The sequence below is a fragment of the Durio zibethinus genome, chromosome 26 (genome assembly GCF_047325235.1).
Source record: "Durio zibethinus cultivar Kanyao isolate XHJ-2024 chromosome 26, ASM4732523v1, whole genome shotgun sequence".
In the NCBI taxonomy this organism is placed as follows: Eukaryota; Viridiplantae; Streptophyta; class Magnoliopsida; order Malvales; family Malvaceae; genus Durio; species Durio zibethinus.
This window is the reverse complement of record NC_143187.1, coordinates 7,980,558-7,998,138: the sequence shown is the minus strand read 5'-3', so window position 1 is coordinate 7,998,138 and position 17,581 is coordinate 7,980,558. Positions and strand designations below refer to the sequence as shown.

The 17,581-nt window shown below is 35.2% G+C and overlaps 3 protein-coding genes across 6 annotated transcripts; 1 reads left to right on the top strand and 2 right to left on the bottom strand.

Moving 5' to 3' along the window:
* The first annotated feature begins 414 nt into the window (after window positions 1-414).
* On the top strand, window positions 415-7,069 carry LOC111274899 (uncharacterized). Of its 3 annotated transcripts, none has more exons than XM_022859898.2 (9): window positions 415-842; window positions 1,417-1,460; window positions 1,777-1,894; window positions 2,016-2,142; window positions 2,617-3,227; window positions 3,828-4,420; window positions 4,697-4,861; window positions 5,836-6,294; window positions 6,538-7,069. In XM_022859898.2, exons 1-9 carry the CDS (start codon window positions 641-643, stop codon window positions 6,823-6,825), a joined length of 2,607 nt encoding a protein of 868 aa, XP_022715633.1. In that variant the 5' UTR covers window positions 415-640; the 3' UTR covers window positions 6,826-7,069. The 3 variants fall into 3 exon arrangements, with proteins under 3 accessions (XP_022715633.1, XP_022715632.1, XP_022715634.1); XM_022859897.2 differs by having other exon boundaries at window positions 3,828-4,426; XM_022859899.2 differs by lacking the exon at window positions 1,417-1,460 and having other exon boundaries at window positions 3,828-4,426.
* A 592-nt stretch (window positions 7,070-7,661) lies between these two features.
* LOC111318675 (putative purine permease 10) lies at window positions 7,662-9,567 on the bottom strand. The gene is made up of 2 exons (XM_022921550.2): window positions 9,465-9,567; window positions 7,662-9,179 (listed from the first exon to the last, which is right to left on the bottom strand). The coding sequence occupies exons 1-2, from the start codon at window positions 9,499-9,501 to the stop codon at window positions 8,074-8,076; spliced, it is 1,143 nt and encodes a 380-aa protein (XP_022777285.1). The 5' UTR covers window positions 9,502-9,567; the 3' UTR covers window positions 7,662-8,073.
* Window positions 9,568-14,924: 5,357 nt separating this feature from the next.
* LOC111318674 (putative purine permease 10) lies at window positions 14,925-16,835 on the bottom strand. Of its 2 annotated transcripts, XM_089755825.1 has the most exons (3): window positions 16,640-16,835; window positions 16,135-16,322; window positions 14,925-15,873 (listed from the first exon to the last, which is right to left on the bottom strand). In XM_089755825.1, exons 1-3 carry the CDS (start codon window positions 16,674-16,676, stop codon window positions 15,220-15,222), a joined length of 879 nt encoding a protein of 292 aa, XP_089611951.1. In that variant the 5' UTR covers window positions 16,677-16,835; the 3' UTR covers window positions 14,925-15,219. The 2 variants fall into 2 exon arrangements, with proteins under 2 accessions (XP_089611951.1, XP_089611950.1); XM_089755824.1 differs by having other exon boundaries at window positions 14,925-16,322.
* Between the last annotated feature and the right edge of the window lie 746 nt (window positions 16,836-17,581).

The following is a 17,581-nucleotide window of genomic DNA, read 5'->3' as shown; positions in this document are numbered from 1 at the left end:
TTAAATTGAATTATATTTAAAACTTATTGATTTGGATGAAATTTATTCTTAAAAAAAAAAAGAGTTTGATATGTCACATGTATAACAAACTTTAATAATAGATGTATGTATTTATTTTTTTGAGGGATAAAAAAAATTTGTAATAATAAAAATAAGAATATCACATCTATTTCATATTAATTTTTAAGAGTAATTGAATAAATTAATTAAAATTTAAAATTACTAACTATTTTGAATATCTATTGAAATCAATACGATAATCCTTCTTCTATTTTGTAAGATATATAAGGATAATATTTATTATGACAATATAATTAAGAAACAATTAAAATTTCCCATGCAAAAAGTGAATAAATTACATTACATGCGAATGCAGAGTAGTAAGTTTAAAAGGAAAAGACGTTGCTAAACGTTGAGGGTTTTCGGTGACAAAAAGGAAGAAGGCTCTTTCTTTTATAAAGCGTTGTTTCGAAGAGATACAATTTTTTCTTTTCCTGTCTGCCGCTGCTGCTTTCTGCCTTTTATTTTCGCCGAGAGAAGCGAAAGACAAAAACTTAAGAAACTAAACGACATCGTTCCTTCTCAGATCTGAGAGAGAACGAAGCGAGACTGTTTGGATAGAGAGGTACCCGGACAGAGGATGAGCGGGAAAGGAGGCGGTGGAGGTGGAAATAATGGGATAGTGAAGGGTAATAGTGGAATTTCAAGTATTCCGGCTGGGTCTCGGAAGATGGTCCAGAGCTTGAAGGAGATTGTGAACTGCCCTGAACCCGAGATCTATGCTATGCTTAAAGAGTGTAACATGGACCCTAACGAGGCCGTCAATCGCCTCCTCTCTCAAGGTTCCCGCCCGCCTTTCCTTTTTCCTTTTATTGTTAGTGCCCTTTTCTTTTATCAGTTTAATGGGCTTATTTCCTGGGTTTTTTAGTTATGAAAAAAGGTTTTTATTTTTATCATGCAAAAGGGTATAAATGTTAGGTTTCTGGGTTTTGGCGTTCTGCTTAACTGCTAGGTTTCTGGGTTTGCTTTTTTTTTTTTTTTTAAATATACTCTCTCTCTATTAGTTTAACAAGTTCCACTAATATTTCTTTACCGCAAGTGCTATAGTTACAGTGTGTGTTTCCAGCAATATCATTGTTACAAAATTTAAACATTTCCTATGATAAGCTGTATAATTTTCTGTTTGTTCGATGCACTTGATTGTTATGTTTTCTACGATGAGACTCAATTTGAAGCCGAAAGACTTGTGTATTCCGTGAAGATAATGCCTCTAGTCTCGATAAAACCTTGACTTTGTAACTCTCAATTGATTGGGAAAACATATGTTGCTTTGTTTTGATAACAATAGGGAAGCTTAAGTGTCGGCTTTTCTAATGGTACTCTATTTTGCTAATAATATGTTTGTGAAATGTGTAGATCCTTTTCACGAGGTGAAGAGTAAACGAGACAAGAAAAAGGAGGTGTGTGCCGGTGGAAATTATGCCAAATAGTTGCTTTTTTGTGAATGTGGAGTTTGCATTGATAACCATACAATCTCTATTTCCTCTATTGTTACATCATTTAAGTAATAGAGGGCATACTTGTGGTCATATAGGTCCAAGTGTCATGACAGGTTGTTGGTTGCTTTCAACATTATAAATGAGTGTTTAATCTGACTCACTTTTTACTGAATATGAACTTTCTCTTTGATAATTTATTAAATATTTTCTAATCATTTGTGATGGTTATGTTGGTTCTTTTTATCTCTTTTGACTTGATTTTCCCCTTTTGTTCTAGAGCAAGGATACAGTCGAATCGAGGTCTCGTGGTGCCAATAACCTTGAGAGTCGTGGTGGTAGGAGTGGTTCAGACCGATATATTGGGAGTGGTGGCTCATCCCCTTACAGCTCTAATGGTATGACTATGAACATGCTCTAATGCAACTTTGGACAAGAGTCAGCTTTTACTCAGTTCAAAAATGTTTTGGAACTCTATGAGATGATTTCTTACCCTTTGAGTACTCTTTTCCTGGTTAGAGACTGGTCCTTCTCATGGTAAACCTGCACAGAAGAGAGAAAATGGAATTCATGCTTATGCAGCCTCTTCATCTTCTGCATCTGGTATGGTAGGACATAACGTGAATCAGCGACCTCCATCCCACAGGTAATACCTTTTTAGAGTCTCAAAAGTGATTGTTCATCTCTGTCTAGTCCAGTTAGGGAGCTTAAAAGCAGCTATAAGTTTTAAGTTCGAATGACCTGAGGTGGGTCATGTTACTGCATTTTTTTCTTTTGCCTGCATGTCATCAGATTCTTTTAGAATAATGATATCTATTGATACGAAATCATTCTTAATGAAAGATGGCTAGTTTGGCAAGGACAGATGGCACCCTAATGGTTTGGTAACTAGAGTTTGTACATGAGGCATCCAAACGAGTGTACAGCTTGTTTTCAATAAACATGTTATTGTTTTTCATGTGAAATAAGTTTTAGATCTTTTTAGTTGGCTGAATTTTATTTTCATCGTCTCTATCTTGGGGTGGTATTTCTACATTTTTGTTTCATAAACATTGTAATTGTGATATGGTTTCTATGTGTTGCCTACTTTCTTCTTATGTGAGTTTTGCTGGTTTTGCAGTGAAGTTGTGGTGACAGAACATAAAATGTCTGCTGTAGGTTTAGGTGATGGGATTTCTTCAACATCACAGCCTTCTGGATACCAGTCTGCTTGGTTGGGGGTTCCAGGTCAAGTATCAATGGCTGATATTGTGAAGATGGGCAGGCCACAAAACAAGGCTTCTGCCATGCCAAACCGACCTCATCAAAGCAGTAATAATCGGCATCTCGTGGTACCTCCTTTGTCAGTATTACATCACAATTTACAGGATCATACTTCCAAGGTCTCAGATGTTACTTATGAGCCTGATGTCACCACAAACCAGCATGTTTCTCCAAGTGGTGAATGGCCCCTCATTGAGAATCCATCTGCTGCTAGTGTGACATCTGTCTTTGAGGCAGTTATGGAATCTGGATTTTATGGGAATGTATCTAACTTGCCTTTGGATAGAAGTTGTCAACACATAAAATCCGAGTTAGAGGAAGCTCAGGCAGTGGATGATGGTCCTGTTGAAACTATCAATGGTAACCTACAAGAGGATGATTCTGGAGGTTCATCTCTTTACGATAATAACTTATATAAAGATATGAATTCCTATCAGCCTCAAAGGCAAGCTTTTGAGCATGATGAAGGTTAGTGTAGTGCTTTAAATCACTCAATCTTGTGCAATTCATGATGAAGTTTAGTTTAGTACTTTAAATAAATGTATCACTTGTGATGAAGGATACATTAATGATGAAGGTATATACTGATTGCAATTTTCTTTGACAACCCATTTCTGATTGCTGTGAAATGTGGATGTTTATGTTTTAGGGTTGTTGAATCATCTATGTTTCCTCCCCCCCAACCAATGAAAATATCATATTTTCCTAGCTTTTGAATAATTTTATATTTCCTCTTTCTACCGAGTTGATTTGTGAGCCTGAACACAATATAGAAGTGGGTGGTAGGAAAACAATTGGAACAAAGAAAGGGGGTGGTTAGGAGGGGTTTATGAAATACCTGTACCTTCCTTGGCTCCCAATTTTTTGTGTTTTTTTTTTTTCCACCAAAATTATGGATGCACTGTGATTCAACTAAACAACATAGGTTTAGTTGTTTTCCCTTTTCTACAATATAGTTCGTACCTTGATATGGAGTTAATTTTTGATCATTTAATGTAGGCTTTGCTCATTGCTATCTGTTAGGAAGCTTTGTACCTAACGCTTTTTCTGTCTTGTTTCTTTCTTCAGCTGAAGATGGTTCTTCATCAGTTGCTGTGAATTTGCAGCAACTTAATTTACATAATGATAATCAGGAGCCCCTACCTGAAGAGGATAATCCTTCTGTAATAATTCCAAATCACCTACAAGTCCACACCTTGGACTGTTCACATTTGAGTTTTGGAAATTTTGGACCTGGCATTGGTTCTGCCTTTTCGGGGCCATTTGCATCGAGGCTCTCTAAGAATAATTTGGACGAGGTTCCTGAAGCAGCAGATGACTCATCTATAGGGCACTCGGAGAACAGGCATTTGTTCCTTTCAAATGTTGTAAAAATTTTTTCTCCCAGAAATCTGGATTATTATGGTGATGAACATCTCAGAAATAACATGGAGGGAAATATAATGAATATAAGTAATGTTCACACTGGGAATTATGAGGCTTCTGAAGATTCTCAATCAGAGGTTTTGAAACAGGATGCTTCTGAAGCTGCCGAAGGGAGCCAATATATGTTTCCTTCATCTGCATCTGGTTATAACTATGAAAACTCTCAACAGTTAAATCCTGTTTTCACTCATATGCAGACAAGCTCTCAAATGCAAAATCTCACATCTTTCTCAAATGTAATGGTAATGTGAATTAATTGTACAATTTTGTTTTGAATGCATGAAAATTATTATCCCAAGCAAATGATTCAACCATATGTTTTAAAGTTGGGTTTGAAATTTTCTTTTATATAGAAATTTCTGGTTGGTAGCTGCATCTTGTTGATCTTTTTTTTATTTTCAAGAAAAATCCTGTTGTACTGTGTGAAATTATTGATTGACCTACCTTGTTCTTTGAAATACGTTGTTAGTTTTCTTGAATGTCACTTCTCACCATAATGGTTTTCCTTACAGCAAGCATATACAAATTCATTACCAGGCACTTTGCTGACATCAACTGTTCAGACTGCAAGGAAGCCAGATCTTTCATATTCACCTTTTCCTGTGACTCAGTCCATGCCAACAAAATACAGCATTGCAACCTCTTCCATTAGTGGGACAACCATTTCTATGCCAGAGGTGCTTTTTGCTCTATCTTGTTGTTTTCTTGATGTTTTTTACACTTTTTGCAATGGTGACCATTTTTTAATGGTTTAGTGGCCAAGAAGGGAAAAAAACTACTATTCCTTCACCTTTTTCCTCTAAAAAACTTCACACACTTATGTGCATGAGTGTATAATGATGATTTAAATAGGGAGAAATAAAGAGAGAAAAGTTGGGAGAAGTTACTGTGAACATTTGATTTTGGTTTGTTTAAAGAAAGAGAATAAGAGACAGCTAAGAGAGGATGTAGATATAACTATAAACCAAATGTCCTCTATACTTGCAATTCAAAGTTACTTTTGTTATTTTATTTGATGTTTTGGTGAATTGGCATATGAGTCGATCTCTCCAACTCCCTTGAGAGCAAATCAATATTGGGGGGTTTACTCGTTCCAAATGACTTAGTCTGCTTCTAGGTGTTGGAAATAGCTTGGGTAGAATAACTTATGGTAGTGTTATTTCAAGATTTTAATGAAGTAAGATGAAACATCATATTGTCTAATATTGGAGCTAATATTTACTGTCATTTTGACTGAAACTTTACCTGGTAGTAGTGTCATTAAGTATGCACTGTCATGCATGTATATTTGATTAGATAGATTTTTGGTTATAAAAACACATGTTCTATGGTGACATGAAACGTCCTCAAACTCCAGTTTCTTAATATTGAACAGTGAGCTTTGACTATTTCATCTCTTATGTTTCCTCAAATATGCATCTGGTTCTACCAGATAATTCATTTACTATTGTCACGTGTTTTTTTTTGTGTGCCTGTGTTTGTGTCAGAAAAAAGGAGCAAAAATACCCAAACCAAGCAAAAACAAGAAGAAAGTTGGGAGTAGGGGTGGTGAAAAGGGAAAAGAAAAGGCCTTTTTGGAAACCTAACTAAAAAAATTCTGTAATTGATGAGATTTAATTGTTCCTTTCCTGATTAACTTGTACATGTGCAGGCTCTTAGAGCAGCTAGTATTTCTGCACCGCAGCCTACTCCACAGACCCTGCCTGGTGCCATTGTTGCGACAGGACCCGCTCTTCCGCAGCATTTAGCAATGCACCCTTTTCCCCAACCTACGCTTCCAATGGGAACCTTTGCCAACATGATTAGTTATCCTTTCTTACCTCAGAGTTACACATATATGCCACCAGCTTTCCAGCAAGCATTTGCTGGTAGTAGTAATTACCCTCAGTCCCTGGCAGCTGTGCTCCCCCAATACAAAAATAGTGTTTCTGTTAGCAGCTTGCCTCAATCTTCTGCAATCCCTTCTGGCTATGGGTTTGGGAGTTCTACCAGCATCCCTGGGGGACTTCCTCTGAATCCACCTACTGCACCTGCAAGCACAAATATTGGCTATGATGATGTCCTGAGTTCTCAGTACAAGGACAGCAATCGTTTGATGTCACTTCAACAGGTAACTGCTGTACCGAGCATTGAGAGATCTCATTTGAATTGAATAGTTTCCATTGATTACTATGAAATGATAGTGAGTGAATAATTTTCATTCATTCTTATTGAATGGTACTGAAGTAATGACAAGAAGGCTGTCATTTTTCTCCCTTTACTCCCAAGAATCGAAGATTTCACTTATTTCTTATTCTCTTCTGCTGCTTTGAATCTGAAGTGGGGCCTTTCTTTTCTTTGTTTATGCGGTTAGAATGAGAATTCAGCCATGTGGATTCACGGCCCTGGCTCAAGAACAATGTCTGCTGTTCCTGCAATCACATATTACAGCTTCCAGGGGCAGAACCAGCAGGCTGGCGGATTTCGACAAGGGCAACAACCATCGCAGCATTTTGGGGCTCTTGGATACCCGAATTTCTACCATTCACAAACGGGAGTATCGCTGGACCATCAGCAGCAAAACCCTAGGGATGGATCCCTAAGTGGGTCTCAGGGCCAGCCATCAAAGCAGACCCAACAGTTATGGCAAAACAATTACTAATCTTCTCAGTCACCTCCTGGTTTTTCAGGGTCTTGTAGTTAGTTCGAAAGTGGCCAATCGAATGCATTCTTGCGATTGAATAATTATATGTATGATTGATGGGTCTGAAGAGACCTTGACTGGCTACTGCCCTGTGCCTCGAGGTTGTATTCTACTTATTTATTGTCTGGTTATGTTAACTTAGGAACATAACACAGTGTTCTAATTTGGATAGTGGACTTTGCCCTTCACTTTTTCTTCCTCATTGTTTTCGTGTTACCCCGCCCCCCCCCCCCCCCCCCCCGGGCCCTCTTCTCTCATAGGGAAAAATTACCTTTTTATTTGATCTCACTCGTGTAATAAAACTTTTTCATTAATATAATTATGTGATAAAATTAAATAAAAAAATAATATATCAACATAAAATAATTGCTTCAAGTCATTTTTTCTTCGAGACTACTTCAAGAGGATTGAGATTATTTGTGGGTTATATTCAATTAATACTACTTGCTAAGCATATAAATTTTTAACACCCAGTCTAGTTTCAAACAATTTTAATGAAGTTATACCATATCCAATTGACCTTTTTAGTTGGTGAGATTGAATGTTGTGCTTTTTTTCCAACATATCATTGCCCTACTTTTCTCTCTCCCTCTCTCTCTCTCTCTCTCTTTATATTAACAAATTACATTATTTTAATTTATTATAAAATGCTGTCTTTGTTTTGTTGTACTGATTAAATTAGTTATTGATTCAATGATGCACAGAAAATCTCCACTAAGTTTTCAAAAAGATTTGGTTGATTAAGATTATGTCTACTTCACTTTTTTTACTTCCTGATGCTACTAGAAAAGATATATCAAACAGAAATTATATACATATACAATAATTACACAATATAGAAATTAAAAACAACACACACACACATATATATATATAAATTACACACATAATAAAGCCGCCCATGTTGGACAACTAGTCAACTATTCTCCTACGAAGACAATCACTTTATTCCAATGCCCAATCGAGAATAATTTGAAAATAATTATGGCATCCTTTATTGCTTGGAAAGGGAAACCCAGGGCAGGAAGGCATCTCAGTTCTCAATCACGAATTCAAGATGGCAAACAAAAATATGATAAGATGATGATATGCTTCACAAATTAGCTTCATACCGTTTCACACATAGCAAAAGGAACATAATTATATATAGTCGACGATGGACACTGGCCTTAGTTTCCTTAATACAGAAGCTAGCCTGAATGAGAATCAAGCCTGAGAAACTTCACTCGCTGTTTTAGTTTCGGCAATCAACTCACGATCGTCAAGGTACTGCTGATAGGCATAGGAAACGAAACCCCAAATAGCCAACACCATGGCTATTCCCTTTACACCACTCATTTTATCATGGAAGACGATCATGGCTGCTATTGGAGTAATTGGCAATCCCAATGCACCTATGACATTGGCAAAGAGAGCAGACAACTCAAACACCAATGCTACACCACCAAAAATGGAAACCTCCCAAGCAATAGCAGTCCAAAGCAGAGTCATGACGTAGGAAACTTTCCCCGGTGCAAAGCCATCCATTTCTCCCTTCAAAAGTTTCCAATCTCCGGATGCGAAGAATCCTATCGATGTAGCAATGGATGCAATAAGTGATTGGTAGATTATAAGATCCATCACAACTTTAAATGACTGCTTCTTTAGAACCTTCCGAAAGGCCAGCTGTTGGGAAGCAAGCGTCAAGCCATACGTTGCAGTTCCCAAGATGGTGCATATGAACCCGAGTACATACTTTCCTTTAGAGACTCCAGAAGGCCTTTCAGAGCTATTGTTGACTAACAGGAGAACGGAGGAAATGGTGACAAGAATTAGAGAATTGATGATGAAAGGAGTGAACTTCTGCGAATTGAGAAAATATGAGAAGAAAGCGTTGAAGGCGAGCTGGGATGCTGAAATCAAGGCCACTGTAGATAGAGGGAGGTACTCGAAGCCAACAGAATACAGATATCCGTTTCCTGCCACAAGTAGTCCAAGGAATACATAGACGCAAACCAGTAATAAAAGTGATGGTGGTTTTGTTTTGACAGCAGTAGTAGTACTGTTGGGCGTGATATCTTTGCGCCGAGCAATGTAGTAGTAAGGAAGGAGAATAGGGAAGCCTACAACTTGAACAAGTGTTCCCACCCATTTGCTAGTTCCACCTTTCTCATAGTAAAGTCTTGTAAGCAGTGTAGCTGCTGTTTGGCCACAGATGCCAAAGATTATGTAGAGTGCTATTCGGAGCCACCTGATCATATAGTTCTGAGCTGGTCGAAACAGTACTGTTCTTTGGCTGACAGATTCGGTACTTGAGTTTGCTTCTTCAGCTTCTGGCATGCATAAAAGGATAGCTAGTAAACTATTTATTCTACTTTTAACACAAATGTGCACTATTCCCTATTCCAGAAATGGTAAATCCCTGTTGCAGAAGCTGCAATGTAATCTAGAAAATATTGGGTGGAGGTGTGTTATAATTACGATTAAGATCTCCATCTGTATACAAGCTAGTTTTGATCAATACAACTCTTTTAGTTAAAGAAAAAGAAAAACATTAATTGTTGTCATCCTTGTTAGATAATCTCTCAAAGTATGTTTAGAAAGAGGTGAGCTCTTACCCATGAAGTGGAGTTGTAGTTGTTGAGCTTCAGCCATGCCTAAAAAGGAGTGCTGGAAAAGATGAAGCCAAGGAGAGGAAGAGATGATAGGAGAAATGGATTGTAATCCGAATCAAAGCAATTGACTCTTGCCACTTATATGGATCAAATCCAGGCTGGTAGTGACAACTGTTAGTCACCTAACACCCTGACACGTGGCTCATTGGTCTCAGTACATATATTTATATATAAAATAAATAATGCATATATACAGATCTGACTTACTCTGACAGTTAGCAAGCTGTCGCTTTCATTCTATTTCCTGCTTTTTGCACGAATTTTCAACTATTTTAGGCTTAAAATGGTAGAATAGATTATTAATTAGTTCCTGAAAGAACAAAGCTTTTCTCGTAATTATTCCATTCTTATATGGCTGCAAATACTTTGACTGAACAGACATCACTGAGCAAGAGCAAGCTTGAGGAATCAATTCTTGCTTTATTTTAGCAGTGGACAAAATTCTTTTTTCTCTATTTATAGAATTGAGGAAGTAACTTTTCATTTAAAAAAAAAAAAGGATGTGAGAGCTTTTTTTCATTTCAGAATTAAGGCTTAAGAAAATTTATATTGAATTTATAAATTATTCTTAAAAAATTACTGCAGATATCCCAAAAAAAAAAAAAAGGCATGAAAACCTTATGTTAAATATTGAAATAACCTCTTCACCGGCAAGAACAGAATAAAAATCTAGAGAAAGAAGTCCTACCTTGCCTTTTATAGCAGCCATGCACACATGAGCATAAGCTCCTCTAAGTCCTATATATAATGCATATAATGCAGTTATACAACTTTAGAATTTTTTTATCCACCATTTTATTTAAAAAATATTTGTAGGTGTACATTGTACAATACCAAAACAATGGTCAACATTCATCAATTACAGTATGCTGCAAATTTGACTTTATACATTTGGACGTTCTAAGGATAAAGAGAAACCAAGCAATAGACAAAGAGTCGATATATACAAATGACATATATAATAAGAAAACAAAAACTTTTAAAATTTTGTTTTAAAAAATTCAAATGTTCAATAAATACTATGCAGTGCTAGTTGTTAAAGAAAAAGAAAGTAAATGTCTTGAAGCAAAAATTTTGCATCAACTCAGAGTTGCATATAATGAACTCAAAACCAAGTCCAGCCATCAAGGGATTCAAGGGTCAAAAACCAAGTCTCATCAGCTTGAGTGGGTCTCAAGGCCAGCCATCAAAGGAAGCTCGACAGTTATGTCAAAACAGTTACAAATCATGTCACCTCCTTTTTCAGGGCCTTGTAGTTAGTTTAAAAGTGGAAAATCAAAGGCGACTGAATAATTACATGTATCATTTGATGGATCTAATGTAAAGATGGCAATGGATTAAGTTGAGACAAGATTTTATTCGATCCAAATCTGATTTGATTTTATAATTATAACAATTGAATTTAACTTAATTTTATGATTTTTTATAAAATTTTTAATACTCAAATCTGATCTGATAATATAAAATCATACTTGATTTAATTTTATAAAAAATTAATAGAATATTATTTTTAATATAAATATAAAATTAAATAAATATAATATATATTAAATTAAATAATTAATTAAAGATAATTATATATATATTGGGTTGGGTCAGATCAGATTTACTAAAAATCCAACTTCGAATTTTTTTATTGTTACTCGATCCAAAATTCGATTAAAAAAAAAAAAATAACCTAAGAGGTTGAGTCAGATCAAAATTCGTCGGATACAAATTAGATTGTCTTCTCTAATTTGAAGAGACTTTTATCTTACTGTTGCCCTGTGCCACGAGGTTTTATCTTTTTCATTATGCATTTCAATTCTTACCTCCACTCCCCAACTCCTCTGCATGATTGCATTATTCTTCTCGACACCATTTTTGCATATTCATAACCAAAAGTTAGGTGATCTCTCGATTTACTTCCATGTTGACATAGGCAATACCTTTCATTCACTTCCACTTCTCAATTTCTCAAACTATTTTTTGTTGCAAGCCTGTTTAGAATAGTAATCCATGTAATAATTGAGTGTTTTGGGATATGATACTAAAATCAGATTAGTTATGTTATTCAACATTCCTTTGCTTAGATCTTATCTCACTCTGAACCATTGCAAATAGAATAACCATTGCTCGAGACATGCCACACCTCAACACCATTTTCCTATTTGATGAATAGCTGTGCAGTAGACCTAAGTTGAAGTAATTTCCTCCAACTCTAGCTGCTGCCCTGCTGCAGTGCAACCTGCCATATACTTTTACCTTTCAAGGCATAGGCTTCAATCCAAGCTATCCAAATGGATCTGCTTTTGAGAAAATAGACCAAGTATGTTAACTTGGGAACCGAACACACATGGTGTGCCAATTTGGGATAGTGGAGTTTTCACTTCAATTCTTTTTCCTCATTGTTTCCCTGTTGTCCCCCTCTTTTCTTACAGTGAATTTTCTTATTATTTGATCTCTCATGTTTCATGTCAGTGAGTTGAAATTTACTCACTAGCCAGAGGTATATATTGTGATAATTTATATTTACTTTTTAGTCTGCCATCTCTGTTCTCTACGTTCCACGACTAGAGCTTTTCTCCTCCCACTCTATCTGCTTCATCGTTACCGACTTCTGAGATTGCATTTTTTCTTGGGGACAAAAAAAAGGAAAAAATACATGCATAACCTGTTGTCCGGCACCAGACCAAAATCTAATTTTTCATTCATTTAAACGAAAGGCAAACTTCGCCTTTTGAGTGAGCCCAATTGACTATTTCTCTTATGCTTTTTCTCAAGTTAATAGGACCCGATTGTTCCAAAGTCCAAGCCCAAATAAGTCACTGTTGGAATCCATTACCAAAGATCGGAGGATTTATGGTTTTGAATAAATAAAGTGGGCCGGAGCAGGGCTACAAAATCGTTTTCCCCTACGAATCTTAATCCTGATTCCTGATTGTAGTTTGAACATTTAAAAAGCTGCAGAAGCTTCTATAGCCGCCGAGGGTGAATCTAAGGTGCAATTAGTGTTTTAAATATGTATACATAAAGTATAGGCTAGCCTTGTACTGTAACGACGTCATTGCAAGTTTTGACTTTTGAAGGGGTTGGTGGGATCCTTAGTCTTCCATTAGCTTAATCCTCCGAAATCTAATTTGCACTGATTATGATTCTTATGTACGCATGTGTTTGAAGAAGCAACCGACGCATAAAGTTTGGCACATCTACCGTCTTGAATTGGCGTTCCTCAAAGTCAACTTATTCAATAGATATAATAGTACAACTAATACTAATATTCAGGTGTTGGGCCGTTGGGCTCTCCATTATACAATTATGTTAATTATTTTTTAATACAGTCAGGAATCACCATTTACATCTGCAAAAGCAATTCATAAGTCTTAAAAAGTTTTATTTGTAAATAGTGATTAAAGTTATATTAAAAATTAATCTTTCAAGAATTAAATTTAAGCAAGGTTAGAGTTCAATTTTCAAGCACTTGTAAATTCTCTTTTTCTTTTTAATTTCCATTAAACTTTGATTTCTTTTATAAAAAAAATTTAAAGAAAAAAAAAAAAATGAAGGAAAGTCGGACCCAAATTTTGTCTACCAAACCCAGATAACGATTCCTCACCATATTCTTTGATCGTATAATATATTCTAAACTAAATGCTTAATTTAAGAAAATCGTATAAAAGATTTTGATTTGAGCAAATTTGCAAATATTAAATTAAATTAAATTATAAATTATATTATTAATTCAAAAAAAGTCACAAACATCAAGTTTTAAATTGAAGATTTAGCTTATATTTTTTAAAAATTCATGAAACTTAAGGATGATTAATGATTAACTTTTTAAAAATATTGAGATTATTTGTGTATTTCAAATATTAAGTCTTAAATTCAACATTTAATCTAATACTAAAAAAAAACGTGAAACTCAAGATGCTAAATAATCACCTTTTCAATAATATTGAGATTATATCTGTGTTATTTATATATTTAAAAGTCCTCAAAAAAATTCTTATATTTCTTTCGAAAACAAATGACTGTTCATTCATTTCTTAGGTTTCGTGAGTAGCGGAAACATTGAAAAATATCCATAACAACATTTAGAAAAATGTTTATTTATTAGCAAAGAGATGAATAATTTAGTGTCACGAGTCAACTGACACAAACTAATGACAAAAATAAATTAAAAAAAATAAAAATATATGTATTAATAATGTTAAAATAATAATTTATTTATTCTTTAAATTGGAGAGAGAATCCAATTTCAAAATCCATTTTCTTTCAGTTATGCTTTCGTTAATTAAAATATTTAAAATTAAATGCCATGATAGTCCGAAAATATCCTTACGTGGAAGCTAACTGGTTTGGATATCACAAGACACACAGCACAAATTGCAAATCCCAAGACGTGATAAATTAATGATTTAACATCCAAAAATTTATCTTTTACTAGAATAAAACTCAAACTGATTATAAAAGTCAATTAATGATTTTTTTTAACATATTTATTAGCCTTATCATGTAATAGCCAAAGCATCTTATCATAAACTTTATATTGGGTAAACTCAATATTTAAAAAACATGCAAAGACTTTTGAAAAATTTATCCTATTTGATGGATAAATTCCCTAAATACATGTACCCTTTGTGAATCATTTTAAGATATACAACTTAGCATACCCATTATATTTTAAGCACCTTTAAAATCTTTTTATATTTTAAGAATAATATTATAAATGGCCTCTTAAATATAATAAAATACTTAATGTAATATCTAAATTTAAATTTTTTTTAATGTGATATTTAAATTATGTATTTATTAATTAATGTAAAATTTAAAAGATTATTCTTTTTTATTTTGTATTATCATTTGAAGTTAATCATATTAAAAATAAATACTACATTAATTAATAAATTCATAATTTATATATCACATTAAAAATTTTTTAATTTCAAGTGCATATTGAATACTTTATTATAATTTAAGAATTATTTATGATATTAATTTTAAATTTTAAGATAATTATAAAAATTTTTATTCTTTTAATTTTATCTAAACAATCACTTCTTTATTTCACCATTATAGTGATTGTGCACGGATTTAGTATTCATTAACGGCACTTGTGAAGCATTTTAACCAACCCATTTCCAAATTAATAGCCATTTAAGATCAAACAATTTTAATTAGGAAATAGCATTTTCTAGTTGACTTTTGCAGTGGTTGAGATTTAGTATTTGTTGGTTTTTCAAACAAATCATATGCACTACTTTCCTCTTTTTTATGTTAAAAAATTAATTTTATTTTTAATTTATCCAGAAGCTGCTGATGTACTACCAAATATGACTTAATTAGTTGCTTGATTGACACTAATGTACAACCAAATAAGAATTAATTAGTTGATTGATTCGCAGAGGATAAGATGCCCGCTAATTGGTTGATAAAGATGTGGTATATTAATCTTGTTACTTGTCCAACACTTTTTTCACATCAAATGGTATTAGATAACGTAAGCGGAAAGTTGGGAAAGCTCCACACCACAAATTCATACCCACCCCAATCACTGCTTTACAATTCCTAATGAAGAATCATGACGACATCCTTTATTGCAATTGGTGGAATCCCAGGAAGGCGTCTGAATCACGAAATCAAAATGTGAAAGCAGAATATGGTCAGCTGATATGGTAGTCACATTTTCTGCTAACCATTTCAGAAAGCAAAAACAAGATTATGGCATTAATGGGCGTGAAGCCTCAGAAACTTCACTTGCTTCCCTAGCTTCAGCATTCAACTTACGATCGTCAAGGTAGTGCTGATAGGCATAGGAAACGAAGCCTAAAATAGCCAACACCATGGATATTCCCTTTATGGCACTCATTTCATCATGGAAAACAATCATGGCTGCTATTGAGATAATTGGCAACCCCAGTGCAGCTATGACATTGGCAAAGAGAGCAGACAACTCAAAGACCAATCCTACAGAACTAAAAATGGAAAGCTGCCAAGCAATAGTAGTCCAAAGCAGAGTCATGACATAGGAAACCTTCCCCAGTGCATATCCATCCATTTCTGTCTTTAAAAGTTTCCAATCTCCGGATGCGAGGAACCCTATCAATATAGCAATGGATGCAACAAGTGATTCGTAGATTACAAGATCCATGACAACTTTAAGTGACTGCCTCTTTAGAACCTTCCGAAAGACCAATTGCTGGGAAGCAAGCGACAAGCCATACGCTGCAGCCCCAAGAATGGTGCATATGATCCCTAGTACATACTTTTCATCAGAGACTCCAGCAGGCCTTTCAGAGCTGGTATTTGCTACCAGGAGAACGGAGGAAATAGTGACAAGAACTAGAGAATTGATGATGAAAGGAGTGAACTTCTGTGAATTGAGGAAATAAGAGAACAAAGCGTTAAAGGCCAACTGGGATGCCGAAATCAGGGTCAACGTAGATACAGGGAGGTACTCATAGCCAACTGAATACACATACGAATTTCCTGCCATAAGTAGTCCAAGGTATACATAGACGCAAACTAGCAATAGAACTGCTGCTGGTTCTGTCTTGACAGCAGTACTACTGTTCAACATGGTAACTTTGCGTTGTGAAATGAAGTAATAAGGAAGGAGAATAGGGAAACCTACAACTTGAACAAGTGTTTCCACCCATTTGCTACTTCCGCCTTTCTCATAGTAAAGTCTTGTAAGCAGTGAACCTGCTGCTTGGCCACCGAGGACCAAGATCGTGTAGAGCGCTATCCGGAGCCACCTGTTCATGTAGTTCGGAGATGGTCGATACACTGTTCCGGTACTTGAATTTGCTCCTTCAGCCTCTGGCAAGCATAAAAGGGTAAACAATTTATTCTACTTCTAACAGAGATGTGCTAATTAACCTAATGATTAAAAATTAGGTCAGCTGCACTACTCCATTCCAGAAATGGTAAATTCCTGTTGCACAAGCAGCCATGTTATCTAGAAAGTACTGGGTGGAGTGGAGGTGGTGTTACTACTAAGATCTCCATCCCTATAACAAGCTAGTTTTGATCAATAAAGTAAAGAAAGAAAGGAAAAAAAGAACCCATTGTTGTCATGCTTCTTAGATAATATTTCCCATCTTTCAAAGTATGTATAGAAATAGGTGAGCACTTACCCCTGACGAGGAGTTGTATTTGATGAGCTTCAGCCATGTGTAAAAGGAGTGCCAGAAATGATCGAGGCAAGGATAGAAAGAGTTGATCAGAGAAAGAGATTGTAATCCGAATCAAAGCAAATGCCTTTCGTCATTTATATTTGGATCCAATGCAGGATGGTGATGATCATAACTGCCAGTCACCTCAGTCCCTGACAACTCTTCCTTGGTCTCCTTGCATAATATATAAACTTTCTGATCTTACTCTTACCATTAGGAAGCTGTCGCTATCAATCAGTTTCCTGTTTTTGGCTTGCATTTTCAACTTTTTCATGATTTGAAGATAAATGGTAGAGTAGATTATTAATTAGCTCCTGAAAGAACAAAACTTTTCTCACAAATTTCATTCCTACACGACTGCAAATGGTTGGCTGATACATTACAGAGCAAATCTGAGGAATAAATTATTGCTTTATTTTACTAGTGGACAAAAATCTCTTTTATCTTTGTATAGAGTTGAAGAAGTAACTTTCTATTTCTTTTAATGGGAAATCCCCTGAAAAAAAGGAAGAGAAAAAACAGAGCATGCCAACCTAATGTAAAATATTGAACTATATCCCCTTTCAGGCTGAAGCCAAAAACAGAACATAACTCTGGGAAAAGATTCCTGGTTTGTCTTCTAGCAAGTAGCAATGTAGCATCCATTTATGCATAAGCATAATCTCCTAAGGCTCCGTTCGGGACAACGATTGAGCACCAGCTTGGTGCGGAAAAGGATAAACTCGCCGTGGAGCAAGTGTTCGGGGGTACGATTGGGACATTTGGTCGCGCCATACCTGCCAATCGCCACTGAAGCTTCCTTTTGCTCTTCTCGTGTTACCCCCCACGTATGAAGGAAAAATGAAAGAGAGATATCGGCTTTGTTTGGGAGGGAGATAAAGAAATTAAAAATAACTTACAAGT